The following is a 15,719-nucleotide window of genomic DNA, read 5'->3' as shown; positions in this document are numbered from 1 at the left end:
AAAAATAAAAAATAAAATAAATTTATATATATATATATATATATATATATATAGGTTCAAACATAACAGGTCCACTTTACCACTTGGGGAAATCCCAGAGTGAACAAACGCTGATTTTCTTTTCACTAATTCAAAGCAAGTGAGCAAACATGGATTGACCCCGATGTTATTTAATAAAGCCTTACCCATATTTGCAAATTCCTCATTCCTTCAGCACATGTGAATGCAAACCAGGAGAATGCGTTGTGTTTATATAAGAACATTATAGGATTAGGCTGTGGACAGAGGTAAAAGCTGGAAAATGACAATGTGTGTGCAATTGTCTAGAAAAGGGGCTTATTCTAATAGGGGAGTGCAAAGGAGCAATGGGTAAGGTACAGATTGTCATAGCAGAGGATGTACTTTTCACTGATCTTACAGTGGGAAGATGAATTCTGATTGGCTGCTTTGGGTGATTGTACTGTGCATGGAGCTTTTGCTATTGGCAGTACATAAGGATCATTGTGCAGGTGCAGATTGTGGCTCTGCACTCTTTGGACACGTAGGATCTCTCTGGATGACTGGAGCTGTCATTCACATACAATGGAAATGAGTAAAGTGCAGTCACTAACTATTCTACAGTGTTATGGCCATGCAGCAACTAATATCAGCTCATCATAATCAGATCTATAAACTATGATATATGCCTCATCTGAAGGGTTATTGACCTCTGTGCATAGTCATTGCACATTCCATTATTTTATTAAATAAGCCCAAGGCCACATGTAACTACTCTATAGGTGTATGATCAGTATAGTTACATTCATGTAAAAACAACTTGGCAGGTTTTGTGACTGTATCTGAATGCAGATTCTGATCAACGCCTTGAGCTGTTGCATAGCAAGTCTTCGGTGAGACACACAGTACTGTATATGACTGTACAATAAATCTGAACTCCAGGCAGATATAAAAGACACACAGCGTTGTGATCATTAATACATCAGTAAATTGATTTTGGTTAATACAAGCAGCGTAAGTACCTGGATTTGACCTGGTATCAGGCTGTAAGGGGCATGCTGATAGCAGGAGAGAGCAGCAGAGTGACAGACAGATAAGCTCATCAGTCTGCTGCTTCTCCTTCTGCTGTCCAATCACAGGCTGGGAGAGTACCTGAAGCATGCTGATAGGAGAGCATAGGGAACAAGAGATGAGCTCATCAGTCTGCTACTTCTCCTTTTACTGTCCAGTCAAAGACCTAGGGAGGGACAAGACCTGTAGGTGTTACTTAACTGTAGCAGAGAAAACAAATCAAGTCTCATGCCCTGCCATAGGAAGCTGTGCTGTGTGATACAGCTATGTAAATATCAATACTGAATGAACAGAAATCCAGATCCTCTGGCAGGTAAAGCAGTTCTCTTATATGCATTTCATGTGTGTTTTGCTGTTTGCCTGGAGTTCAGCTTTAATCCCTGAGGAATTCACTGCACTTGAGAACAATTTTGACAGATGTAATGTACAGAAGTCTTTCAGTGAAAGGAACACAGCATTCAGTTCCATAGAAGGGGGGTATATTGGATTTCCAGTTATGTGATCTCATATTTATAGGTCATTGGTGGATGAAATTGTTAGCATGGACATGAATGTGTCTTAACCTTTTCACTGCCATGGATGTAAGTACTGCGTTCGTGGCAGCAAGAAGCTGTAAACAGACTCCTGCCCTCAAGTACACATAAAACAAGCGTAAACGCATGCGTCAGGTGCATCTACGTATGCAAACAAGGAATGGGCCACACATGTTGGCCACGCTCACCAAAGTGAGAGAAATAATTCCGGGACCATTATTTATGGTTAACTCTAAATTTATGACCTGTGGAGGCTTTCAAAGCATCACCTATGGACAATTTGGGGGGGAGGGGTGGGTTGTTTCTTGCCATTTCACGAGTGCACATCATTTTTAAGCTTATGTTTGGCATCTATTTACTCAACACATCCTCAACGTTTACATTTTACCTGCAACATTGGTTCTTGTATTGTGTCTGTGTGCTCTAAAATGAATTTGATTGCATTTTTACTGAAAATTTGGGGTTAGTAAACTGTTGTGTTGATATCATGTGACAAAAAAAAATACAACTGCCACCATTTTATTCTCCAGGGTCTCTGCTTTCCAAAAATATTTATATTAAAGTCAAAAGGTTTTTTAAGGTTTTTCAAATGCTGATGAAATCACTTACAATGGATGCTGCTCCAAATGTTTAAAAGTTTTACAGGGTTATTCACAAAAGGGAGACGAGTTAGGAGAAGGCAGGAGAAGGGAACAATCTAGGACAACATCGCTGAACTGGAAAAATTATCCAATTCAACTCACTTTCCAGTTCAGCGATGTTGTCCTAGATTGTTCCCTTCTCCTGCCTTCTCCAAACTCTTCACCCTTTTGTGAACAAAACTGTAAGTTTCCTGTAGAATCAGCTGGTCCCCTGACCACTGGTCCTGATATCCTATATTAGGGTGGCTCCTTTCTCTTGCAGGGTCCTATGGAACTACCCTTGTTTGTGCTAGTTTGATCTTGTGCTGGACAGGAAGTTCAGGGAAGCAGAGCTGAGAGAGTTGGAGCTGTTTGGAAACATGATGACTGTAAGCGCTTGGGCAAAAATATAGAGAAATACTTTGCTGGGCAAAAAACACTTTGCTCGAAAAAAAACAAAACGATTGAGAGTTTAATACGTTTAATTATGCAATTTTTAGGCCTAAAATGTGCATTTTAACACGTGCAAAAAAAAATAGCAAAGACTGCTCTGGGAGCAAAAGGGTTGAAGGGATAAAAACTCTGCAAAATACAACATATTGAACACTCCAAATTGAGAAAGAATATTAAAGTGCAAAACAGAGTTTCCTCGGCATCAGCTGTTTACCTACTGTCGGGGGCAGCTGAATTTCTGACACTTTGCTGACTGATAGGGAATGAAAGATCCGGTGTGTAGGAAAGAAGAAAACATTTCAATAATGATTGGTAAATATTTCATTGGAGAGAAGAGAAGGGCTGGAAACATATCAGATCAGATGAGACTTCACAGGAAGAATCTGTTGTTTTGCTCACCATACACAGGCCTATCATTCCAATCAAAGATGAGAGCCATGGGATGGCTTGGATTGGGTTGGGTTGGATTGTGCGGTGTATGGAGCTCTCAATTGTTCTGAACTGTTGCCACTGAAAGTGAATTGTTACAGATGAAATTTACCTTTTGTGTTGCATTGACTGAACAATTTAGACAGCAGATTGTATTAAAATGCTCAGATTGAATGGTTGCATGAAAAATCAATGCACAGCGGTTTTCTACGACAGGGCTTTTTACACCAGGCTGAATGGGAGATGACGTTTAGGGAGATAATTATTATTTTTAATGGTAAACTACCCACAGTCTGGGGTAGACGTAGAACTTCTGTCAAGTTTCTGTTGCTGTCTGTGTCCTCATAAGGAAGATCTCCCTTCACTTCCTCTCTTGGCGACACAAGGACAGGAAAGGGGAAGGTGCAGGTGTCACCAAGACATCAGAACGTGTGGTACAGCATTGCCCGCGGTCCGGTGCAATCGCAAATGTACCGATATCTTGCCACACTGGACCACGGGTATTGCTGTTCTGGTGCGGATGATCACACTGCGGGCGGGAGGCATGGCTGCAGTGCCCTTGACATGAATGGCACCACCACGCCCCCTGCTGCCCCCAGATTATGCAATCCAGTGAGTTCTGGCCACTAACCATGCCGGAATGCACTGGATGTGGTATAAACCAGCCCTCAGAGCTGGCTCCGAGGATCGGATGGGTATAACTTTCTTTTTCCACTGCAGTTTTTCTTTAATGGGGTTGATTTAATAATGGCAAATAGGCTGTTCACTTTGCAGATTGAACCCCCAAAAGTATAGAAATCAGATATATTTAATGCTGAAAACAAAAACATTAATTCAAAGCTGAACTCCAGCTATAAAGATTTATATACACTTACCTTGGTCCTGTAAAAGCCTGTAAAACTCAGCAGTCACTCACTCAGCACAGCCGCCATTCAGCGAACGCCTAATATTTTTATATTTTAATACTAGGTGTTCTCTAATTGGACAAAACATGTTTGTGACATCATCACCACTCATCTAATCAAACAAAGGCCTAAAACCCATTTATAAAAAAAAACTAGAAGTCCTTTGAATGGCCACCCACTGTGTTTATACATCAGATGGGACGTCGCTCAGCACAGCGGCTGTTCCTGGAATTCGAAGGTTGCTGGAAAGAACTGCAGTAACTGTTACAGTATTTTACAGGATCCCCGGGGCCCTGGCAGGATTTCATTTATATATACTTACATTGTGCCAAGCAGGACCATGGTAAGTGTATATGAATCTTTACAGCTGAAGTTCAGCTTTAAATGAAAGTTGTGGCCAGAGTTCAGATTTAGATATATATCTGATTGTTTTACACCAAAAAGAAAAATTACATAGGTTGTATCAGTAACAGGAACATAGTAGACAGTGCAAAGGTTTCTATTGGATGAGAGGCTAATGCTTTTCATTCAGATCGAACTATCATTGGATTTTCATATAGGTGCATTACCTGTTTTTTTTCTCCATATAGCTCAGAGCAACAGGTTCTCTTAAGAAGGGGGGTGCTACTTCAACTTCCACTGTCTTTATTGTCCATTAGGTAGCCAGTGATGATGAACTCCTGTACATGGGTGATGAAGTTGCGCCATGCTGGCACTGGGCTTCACTCTTTGCTCTGCCTAGCATACTCTGCATTGCACATGCATACTGTTATAAAATAAGAAAATGGAAAGCATTTTGTATGTCTCTTCACCTACTAGTGATTTTTCACTTTAGCCGCCACCTTCCCCGGCTGCCTACACTCACTTTTCCTTTGCTTCCGTCGGGATCGGTGCTCTCTCACTGCCCCCACTGAACAGCACTGGTGTGATTGGCGATTGGTCCCACCTAATGCATACACATAGGAGGAAGGAGAGTGGGACACGTGTTCACCATAAACAGAAGTGGCAAGTATTTAAAGAAGAACTCCACAAAAGTATTACAAAATCTGCTTGGCTATAAAGAATTAAGCACACCAATGTGTATGCCACCCCCTAGAGCTCTCTATTTTATTTGCAATGTACAGTTTTATTAAGTGCCGATAGAACAGCTTCCAGCACTCTGACATTAGACCTTCGGCTTTCCTACACAGCAGCCGCAGTGCCCGCCCCTCTTGTACTGTTGCCCAATCAGAGAGCACTTTGTATATTGTGAACCTATTAACAAAATCCAAGGCCTTCTGTGAATGGAAAGAGGAGCGGAGGGGCAGGCAGTGTGGCCACTGTGTAGAAGGGCCGGATCTCTTATGTCAGGACACCAGTGACTAAAGAAAGCTGTACTGTACTATTCAGTGAAAGTGTAGATTGTAAATGAAAGAGAGAGAGACTTCGCTCCCAGTGTGAATGGAGTGGCAGGAAGGTATTTGCAGCGGCAGTCACATGAACCTGTTGCTTTGTATACCAGGGGAAAAAAAGAGAGAGAGAGAAAGAGAGAGAGCGCTGGCCCATGCAGTTCTTAGTTTTTTGTTATTTTGACTTTACAATAATATTGTAGCCTTTGTGGCCAGCTTTAGGGTTGTAATAAATGATCCCATCTCTTTTCAATTTAAAACACACACATTACACAAAATGATTTTCATGGTTGGTGGATAATTGATGTGTAATACTGTAGGTCCGATACCATACCTCCGAACTGTCCTTCACTTAGAACCAAATACTTCTGTCTCTCTTTCCTCCTCCGTTTTCCCTCTGTCCTCCTCCGTTGCTGCCCCTCTTTCCTCCTCCGTTGTCCCTCTTTCCTCCTCCGTTGTTGTCCATCTTTCCTCCTCCTAGTTGTTGTCCCTCTTTCCTCCTCCGTTGTCCCTCTTTCCTCCTCCGTTGTCCCTCTTTTCTCCATCGTTGTTGTCCCTCTTTCCTTCTCCGTTGTTGTCCCTCTTTCCTCCTCCGTTGTTGTCCCTCTTTCCTCCTCTGTTGTTGTCCATCTTTCCTCCTCCGTTGTTGTCCATCTTTCCTCCTCCGTTGTCCCTCTTTCCTCCTCCGTTGTCCCTCTTTCCTCCTCCGTTGTTGTCCATCTTTCCTCCTCTAGTTGTTGTCCCTCTTTCCTCCTCCGTTGTTGTCCCTCTTTCCTCCTCTGTTGTTGTCCATCTTTCCTCCTCCGTTGTTGTCCATCTTTCCTCCTCCGTTGTCCCTATTTCCTCCTCCGTTGTCTCTCCTTCCTCCTTAGTTGTCCCTCTTTCCTTATCCGTTGTCTCTCTTTCCTCCTCAGTTGTCCTCAGTAGATAATTATCCAACATAAACTCATTGACGTTCAGATTCAGGGGAAATGATTTATTTGATCAAATTGGACTATTTTGCTGTGGACATACCTTTTATGTTTTTTGTAAGCTTCTTTATATTGTACACATAAATGGATTTTCAAGTATTTACATAGTCTTAACAAACAGCAAATTAGCTTTAAAACAAGCGCTCACTGACCTCTGTAAATGCAGAAACTGTGGAGCAATTCATCCCCAATTTTCATAGCAGCAACAAAGCACCAAGGTTGTTAAAGTCCTTCTTTCAACAGCCTCGCTCCCTCCACTGGAAGTTCCTGCTCTGTGTTTTTATTAGGAAGCTGCTCAGTCACTGCTGGGAGGGGGGAACAGGATGAGGTGCTAAAAGAACCACTCAAAGGACTTAAAGTAGTATTAAACTCTCAAACTTTCAATTTCCGAACATCTCTAACTCTCTCAGCTCGGCTTCACTAAACTTCCTGTCCAGTACAAGATCACAAGAGACTGAGCAGCTATCCGTCTATTACTAGCTTAGAGGAGGGAGGAAGGAGAGGGGAGCAGGGTGGAGGGGAGTGGTTTGCCCTGTTGGGTCTCTTTGTGGAGACACATACAGCCTACTAACACACACAAGGGTGGCTCCATAGGACCCTGCAGAGGAAAGGAACCACCCTAAAACAGGATATCAGGGCCAGTGCTTAGAGGACCAACTGATTCTGTAGGAAGCTAAAACTCTTAAACAACAAGAAGCAGCATCCATTGTAAGTGATTTCATCAGCATCTGAAATGGATTAAAAACATTTTGACTTTAATATCATTTTAAAGTGCAACTCAAGCCCAAACCTATTTTTCTAGTTTTGGATAGAGTGGAGATGACAGAGAACACCTGTTTTACTGCTGTTTGTGTCCCCGTTAGGGAAAGTCACCCTCTCTATTTTTCCTGGTGACTGTTATCACAAATTGTGAAATTTTGGGTTCTCATCAGAACAGGAAAAGTGGTGAAATCTTCGAATGGGTACATTATTTCTGATGACCCTGCTGACCACTGTGGATTTCCCTCACTTTGGAGGGATTTCCTTTAATTTCCTGTTGTCACTATTGGACAGGAAGTGAAAGGAATTCTCCACAATGGGACACAGATGGCACAAAAGAAACAGCTGACAGGCCTTATAACCCTCCCTTACACTATCTAAAACTACAAAAACCTTTTGGCTTCAGTTCTACTTCAGGTGATTCTGTTGTAATCTTTGAAGATTAATTGCACCACAATGCCTGCAGCTACAATGGTCAATGAAGGCTTGTTTAAAAGCTCAGTTACTGCTGACAGACTAATATACTTAAAAATCCATAGCCTGGCTACAGGTTCACTTTACAGTAAATTCTGCATAAGTTACTGTTAAAAAAACAAAAATACTTGCTTCTATGTCTAGTTTGTAAATATTTCTGCAGAGGGGAGCAGACATATATGCTCAATATATATGCTGGCTCTGCTTCCTGACTTGTAGTGCTGCACTGAAGTGCTCGTCTTTTGTTCTGGGGCTATTTATAAAGCACTGGATAGCAGAAAATGGGAACAAAATCTGAGTTGTAGCCGACAGTGACCAGTCAGGTTTCTTATTTGATTCTTGCAGAGTTAAAGATGAAACGTGATTGGTCCCTGTCGTCTTTTCTTCCCCTTTTCTTTCCTTTATTGTTACAAATAGCCCATATCTCAGCCAGATTCTCTTTGTGATTAACTGATCACATCTAAGCGGTCCTGTATTAGGGATGGCGACCACCTTCCTAAATGTAAAGGGTGTTACCTAATGGAAGAACTACAAATCATCACATACAAATATGATTGTTAAAAAATGGAACAGGTAAATGTACAAGTTTCACTTAAAAACACATTGAAAAACCTACCAACTCTTACTTAAGGGGTGGTCGAACATGCTCAAACTGTTTCATTAAAACCAAAATAAACTTGCAAAAAAAAAAAAAAACACATTGAAATAAATGTTGCAATTGCTAAAGAAACACAGGTACAGGTCCACTTTTGTTTTCCTTCAGGCAAATCCTGTGCTGAGAAAAAATTGAGGTGGCCATTGCTTTTCTCTAAAATGTCAGCCTCTAGAAGTCATACCTGTGGCTGTCAGAGTCTTGCAATGGGACTTGTAGTTTCACAACACCTGAAGGGTCGAGGTTTGGCTAGCCCTGCTATCTGGTAATAACTTGGGACGCACCAATATTGATACTAATATCGGTATTGGTGGTGATACCGAGTACCAGGGCTTTTACTCGTACTCACCCAAATGCTCTGATACTTATCCTGATACCGAAAGCTCTGGTATCAGAAAGCCGAGCAGTGAGTCATTACACCCTGCCCCACTTCCTGATTGGCTAGGAAGCCGGCTCCATGCTCCCTCATCAATCAGGAAGCCAGGAGATGGGTAATGGCTCATCCCCCGGCTTCCTGATTGGTCCGGAAGCTGGCTCCATGCTCCCTCGTAACTTGGTGACATGGGAGCATGGAGACGACTTCCCAGCTAAGTCATTACACAGCGCCCAGCTTCCGGCTTCATGGGACTTCCGGTATCAGTATTCGGTATCGGCGAGTACCGGAAATTTTTTTTTCAGTACTCGTACTTGATACCGAAAAAACGCTATTGGTGCATCCCTAATTTATACTCTTTGTGGCTATTTGTGGAGTTCAACTTTAAGAAAAACGTTTTCTATAGACTAGTTTACTACAATTCTGCCTCATTTTTGAAAGTTTTCTTATTTTCTTATAATGCATTGTAGTATAATTCTTTATTGAACATGACCTGTTTAATGTTTCCTCTATGAATACAATAAGGGGGCACTATCAGTAGTCATCCCCAGTAAATTGAAACAAGTTAATTCTTCTTTGGATTTTCATAATGGGTTATTCACATCTTATGTTACAGTTCGGCCGCGGCTGACCTGCCGTGTTTGATCGCCCACTGGAAGTTGCTGTTGCCGTTAGACTGAGAGTAGAGGCATCTTTACTTGGCACAGATGACTAAAAGCAACGGGGAAGACCCAAGAGCTGGGAACAGGATGGAGCGCTTCCAGCAAGGTGTGCGCCAACGCTCTCTGATGGCCAAGAAGAGGATGCAAAACATAACAAAGGATGACGTCAAGGGCTTCCTACGACGGAATGGCTTTGTGCTTTTTACCGTCTTTGCTGTTGTGTTTGGTGAGTACTTTTCTTCATGGTTCTTTTGTTGTTATGTTTTATGTGAAGGTGGTATATTAGGATTTAAAGAAGATAGCCGTGACATCGCTGCGACTCGCCCAATGAGGGAATGCCTAGTATTCTTTGAGAAAAATACTAGGCATCCTCTGAAATGTCGCCATGATCAGTGAGCAACTCTTACAGCACAGGGAAGTCGCTCATCCTAGCGGCTGTAGCAGGAACCCAGAAGATGCTGTATTGTAGTGTAGTTGCTGCAGCTACTACATAGTATTAAAGGAGCCCCTTGGCCCTGCAAGGGATCATATATACATTTATATACCCGCATGCGTTAATGTCTGCAGACATGCGCTGTAGAATAATACAATACCGGCGCCATTTCGGAAGCAGCCCTAACAGCAAGGAACGAGAGCCTCTACTATGGCGCTCAGATCACACATAGACCACCAGGGAAGGTGAGAAAGAAAAGAAATTGTTCTCCATGCACCAAAAGAGGGCTGCGATGAGAGGTACATTGTAACCCCATCAAATAACATCCCTCAGACACTGAAAGCGGGACTTCCTGTGATTACATTAGCAGGGACATCATCTCAGAGTTTCTCATCAAAAGTTTAACGATTAATCGAGAAATTAATCGTTAATTTCAACAGCCCTAAATTATAGCTAATTTGCCTACAAACGTCAGGTGGTCATAATAATCTGGCCACTCAGTGTATATTAGGGATGCACCATTTTTTACAGACCAAGTATAAGTACTGATACTTGTCCAAATACTCACAGATACCAATTACTGAAACCCTTTTTTTTTTATATAGTCATGTGACAGTTTTTCTAAAACATTACAGACTAATGATTTCAGGACAGTGGTGGAGCACCAGGGCACTGTCACAGCTGCAACCGCTGCAACCCTGGTAGTTGAAAATGCCAAGTATCTGCACTGGTATCTGAACTGGTATCTGTGCATCCCTATAATCGCCCTCACCCTGCAGCGCCCTCAGGCGGCCACCTGACTTGCCTTGCGGTAGCGCCGCGCCTGCCTATAACACATATATGTATATATAAGCTGTAATTCTACCTTATAGCAGTGGGTTGTACAATTTGGCCACCTTGTAACACACACAGACTTGCCTTGCATTCAACTGTTGTTAGTCATCTGCAATGATCAAGAAACCCTGAACAAATTAGTTAGCTTCTCTATTACAACACCATGTATTGAGGCCACCCAAGAAGAACAAGGCTCAGCACCTCTGCTCAGCAGCCTAATCCCACTATATCCATCTATTATACTCAGGCATTTAACAGGTGGAGATCCTTGGAAAATTATTTTATTCCTTTCATTTTTGTTACTTTGGTTTGTTACTTTAACACAGAGAATTTCTGAATGAGAAATAAACATGAAAAGTAATTCTCAATGACACAAAAGAAAGAGATTAGAGATAGTCTGCCATTACCGTCACAGATTATGCAAGTCTGCAGGGTTTATAAACTAGGCATTACTTTGGCCCCTATGATTGCAGAAGGAATGAAGAGAGTGATGACCTTATCAGTCTTCTGCTGCACCTATATTGCCCAGTCACAGGCTGGGAACAGAGAGGAGTCCAATCTGTATTGCTAAGTCTAAGCAGAGAAATGTTAGGTCCCTGACCTAAATATGCTGTCTGGCCAGATCAGAAGATTTGCTGAACACAATTAAAAATCCATTGGAAGATAAAACAGCTGATGTATTTGAGTATTAACTATATGGTTATGCTTGGAGATATCGTCATTTATAAATGATTATAAATGATAGAATAATCATTTATAAAAGTAATAGAATAAGTGTATCTGTTTGTAAAAATAAAAAAATAAAAATGCCTGTTTGACCTTTTGCAGTCCTAAACATACATTTCTACAGCTATATGGGCCAGGTCTTCCCTGAAATCTTTGGGAGAAAATATGGGGAAACTATGAGGACAGGAGGAGGAAAGGCAGCCAAATATGTATACAGTACAAGAGTTGTTTTACCTGGTATTTCTGTCCATGCAGTTTATAATGTTTCAATAGCGTACGCTTACTAAATGCAGAAAAGTATTTTGGTATATTGTGATGGGGTCAGATTATAGTTTAGTGTAGTATTATAATGTTTTGATAGTATTTGCATAACATTTTTATCAGCCATAAGACTTGAAAACTGAATTTGCAGGAAGCCAAAATTTCCGGTAAAATCAACTGTTTTTGGAATCTTTCTTTAGGACTGTGGTAACCTCATGATGAGCTTTGTTCCTGGTTTCACTGTAGGCATCTGGGGAGCGCTCATAGCACCCCTTTTTAATGCTTACATTTATCAAGGCTTTATGTGCTGCTTTTAAGTAACTGCTCTCTTTAATTGTTAAAAGATGTGCCCTGATTAGTTCCCTAATAGAAAGGACCTCTACAATGACTTGGCAAAGCCAAGGTGCATGCATTAAAACTACAGGGCCAAAGTGTGTGGACGCCTGACCAGCACACCGTATAAGGTTGTTGGTCATCTCATTCCAAAACCATGGGCATTAATATAGAGTTGCCCTCCACACCTTCTTTAAGGCTATAACAGCCCCCACTCATCCGGGAAGGCTTTCCACAGAACTTTGGAGTGTGTCTGAGAGCCTCTGTGATCATTCAGCCAAAAGAACAGGTGCAAGGTACTGAAATAGGACGAGAAGACCTGTCCGATTATGTTTTCAATCAATCGATTGGTTGTATTAAAAAAACACGCTCTCTTTCTCCTTCCCCAACCAACTAATCGATGATGAGAATAGTTGCCAACTATTATTATCGATTTAGTCGATTAGTTGTTGCAGCCCTAGTCCAAAGAGATTAGTTCTGATTGAATCTTTTCCCAAATCATCTCTCCCTAACATTTTAGTCTAGTTTGAGTTAGTTGACTAAAACGTCAATATATTTTCCTTATAGTTTTAGATTTTATTTAGTTTTAGTCTAGTTATAGTCACTGAAAAAGTGTTTTTGATGAAAACTAAGACCAAAATTATTAGTCGAAATTAACACTGGGACAATGTAAGCTAGGCTTCCTTTTTGTAAAAATAAAATGGATTAATAACCCGGTAACTGTACTGTAAACTGTTATTTTGCAGCAGCTGGAAAATACAGAACTGCGAGGGATAATATGGGTCAGACCACCACTGTCACAAATCCTAAAATTTAAATCCCACATCAGAAAGTACAACACTGATTCCTCTTTGGGTTCAAAGCCCAGATATTACATTGTGATGTAACCACTGATTTCTTTAGCATGATTGTTCTTGTCCTTTCCTCCAGGTATCATCCTTGGGTTTTCTGTCAGGTCATATCACATGACCTACCGGGAGGTCAAGTATTTCTCCTTCCCCGGGGAGTTGCTGATGAGAATGCTGCAGATGCTGGTCCTGCCCCTCATTGTGTCCAGTCTGGTTACAGGTAAGGGGAAGACATCTTGTCATTGCAGTGTCATCATGTGGTATGTTAATGTACATTGGCCTGTGGAGCAGAATGAACACCAAGACCAAAGGCTTTATTCATTAATGCAGTAACCCAAGGCAACCAACAAGAAATCAGACGGGTTGAAGGTGGGTTCTGGTTGGTTGTTATGAGTTACTGTTGTTAAAAATGAATACTTAAAAGAGAACTATGATGTAAGATTTTTTACCCATAGTTCTCTTTAGGGTCACAGGAGGACATATACTAACCTCCTCTTGTGATCCAAAGTGCAATATACTGGGAGTGCCACAGCGGGACAGATCCCAACAATAATGTCTGGATCCACCCAGCAGCGTGAGTGACAGTGGGCTCTGCCTATCTAAAGGCAGGGCCAGCTGTGTCTGCCCCCTTCCCGATTCGTTCCTCCACTCAGTGCTGGAGGATTGGAGAGGGGAGTGGGGGAATCCCTGCGGGGAGCAGTGACTGACAGTCACCGCTCACTGAAGGGAGACGATCGGGAAGTGAGCGGATCGGCTACATGTTTTTGCTCACTTCCCGATCAATAGAGCCGACCTGTGACAGCTTCCTTGTCACCGGTTGGCTCTAACTATGAGGATGAGTGGAATTCACTCACCTCATAGTTCTCCTTTAAGTCTTAAAACCCAGTGATGAAAAAGGCTGCAGGTCACATGACCACAATATAGCCCCAAGTTCTTTTACAGGCTTGGGCAACGTATGCAGTGGAAAATGTACACGCAGGGCGCACGTCATACCAATTCTATGCTTCTTTATGTAACAAATGTGAGGAATTTACAATTGCATTTTTTACATCTCTAACCTCTATACATGGTGCTCCAGTTGAAAATATTTATATCTAAAGTGCATATTTATATAGAAAATATTGTATTCTTTATTAATATTTAAATAAAGTCCTCTGAAAACTGCTCCTCAAAGTATGTAAATCCTCTATGTGCACATTCATATACTCAGTGTTTACCTACCTTTATGTCCCATAGTTTCTACCTGTTGATCTTACCAGTTGGTTCAATATGATCACTTGTCCTGTGAGCAGCTGACAACGCTGCAGCACCAGAAACTGCAGCAGTGTTGTCACCTTCTCCGCACAGCACTTACAGCTCTTTCCATCCTGTTGTAACATGTATGGGCAGCAAGTCCCTGCCCACTGCCAGCACAAGGAAGGAGTAAGAACTGAGCACCCACATGACCACAAGAAATGTATATGAAAAAAAGGCACTCAGCTGCAGATTTTTGCAAAATTCATGAATAGCTCTGTAGTGCTATCTATACCATACAGTTAGCCTTGCCATCTACTTTAAAGTGCCATTCCCATTATTCTAGTGCCTACTGTCTGAGCTGAAGATCTGGGGCATCAAGTCTTAACTGGCATTCCAGCAGCTCGGAAGGGTTGCGCTATTTGTGGCCTGATGTAAGCTTATGTAGGATGCTCAGGTTTAGATCTCCCTCACATCAGCTACAAAACTGAGCATGAAATGTCACAGCTATTGTGGCTGCAAGGGGGATATTTCCTAAACAGAAATTGTTATAGTTCCTAGACTACAGAAAGGAACTAGACAGGTACAAACCTTAAAGTGAACCTATTAGCCATTTTTATTTTTTTTCTGCATACCAAAAATACCAGCTAGTAGTTTGGGTTCACGGCTAAGTCTTCCAGCTGGTCTCCCCCTATCCAGTGTACCTCATGTGGCAATAAGAGAATTCTCATTGAGCAGAGGAAATGCAATTGATGGATCTTAGACATAAAATCAGGGAAAATCAAACCCGCAGTAATGATGTGAGAGACACACAGGAGGGTTTTCTGGATGGAAGAAAAGGTAACAGTAGGCAACATGTGCTGTCAGGTCTTGGGCAAGACTTTGGCTTTTTAAGCCGTCTACCCTTACTTTCTATGGTTAGGGTAGACGGGTTCTTCTTACAGTTCTTCTTTTAATTCTAGTGATTTGTGTTGAGTGCCAGGTTTGATTTTCATGTACTGCGTTTGGATCTCAAAAGGCAGAGCGACATTTAAGTCCGTAGGGATCTCTGAAGAGCCAAAAAACTAACTCTAGACCAGCGTTTCTCAAATGTTTTTTGGTCATGGCACCCCTTCAAATCAGAAGTTCCCTTCACATCAAACATCCCCTTTTTATCTTAGAAGCCTCCTTTATATCAGAAGCTACCCCTTCACATCAGAACCCCCCTTCACACCAGAAGCGCCTCCTTCACATCAGAAGCCTCCTTCACATCAGAAGCTACCCCTTCACATCAAAACCCCCCTTCACATCAGAAGCCTCCTTCACATCAAAAGCTACCCCTTCACATCAGAACCCCTCTTCACATCAGAAGCCTCCTTCACATAAGAAGCTACCCCTTCACATCTGAAGCCCCCTACACATCAGAAGCTACCCCTTCACATCAGAAGCTACCCCTTCACATCAAAACCCCCCTTCACATCAGAAGCCTCCTTCACATCAAAAGCTACCCCTTCACATCAGAACCCCTCTTCACATCAGAAGCCTCCTTCACATAAGAAGCTACCCCTTCACATCTGAAGCCCCCTACACATCAGAAGCTAACCCTTCACATCAGAAGCTACCCCTTCACATCGGAAGCCCCCATCACATCAGAAGCCTCCTTCACATCGGAAGCCCCCTTCACATCAGAAGCTACCCCGTCACATCAGAAGCCTCCTTCACATCAGAAGCTACCCCGTCACATCAGAAGCTACCCCGTCACCTTACCCCCGCCCCCCTCTTCTT

The 15,719-nt window shown here is 42.1% G+C and overlaps 1 protein-coding gene across 1 annotated transcript in view; it reads left to right on the top strand.

Annotated features, from left to right (window-relative positions):
- The window catches only part of SLC1A3 (solute carrier family 1 member 3), a 70,558-nt gene that overhangs the window by 1,076 nt on the left and 53,763 nt on the right, over positions 1-15,719 (top strand). Inside the window, exons 2-3 of the mRNA XM_018568263.1 lie at positions 9,242-9,513; positions 12,805-12,942. Of these exons, the coding sequence (XP_018423765.1) occupies positions 9,333-9,513; positions 12,805-12,942 (319 nt within the window). The 5' untranslated portion in view covers positions 9,242-9,332. The remainder of the gene's footprint in view (positions 1-9,241; positions 9,514-12,804; positions 12,943-15,719) is intronic.

This window comes from Nanorana parkeri, unplaced genomic scaffold (assembly GCF_000935625.1).
Source record: "Nanorana parkeri isolate BGI_ZX_2015 unplaced genomic scaffold, ASM93562v1 scaffold1163, whole genome shotgun sequence".
In the NCBI taxonomy this organism is placed as follows: Eukaryota; Metazoa; Chordata; class Amphibia; order Anura; family Dicroglossidae; genus Nanorana; species Nanorana parkeri.
Note: the sequence above shows the minus strand (reverse complement) of the source record. Positions and strands in the feature narration are given on the sequence as shown.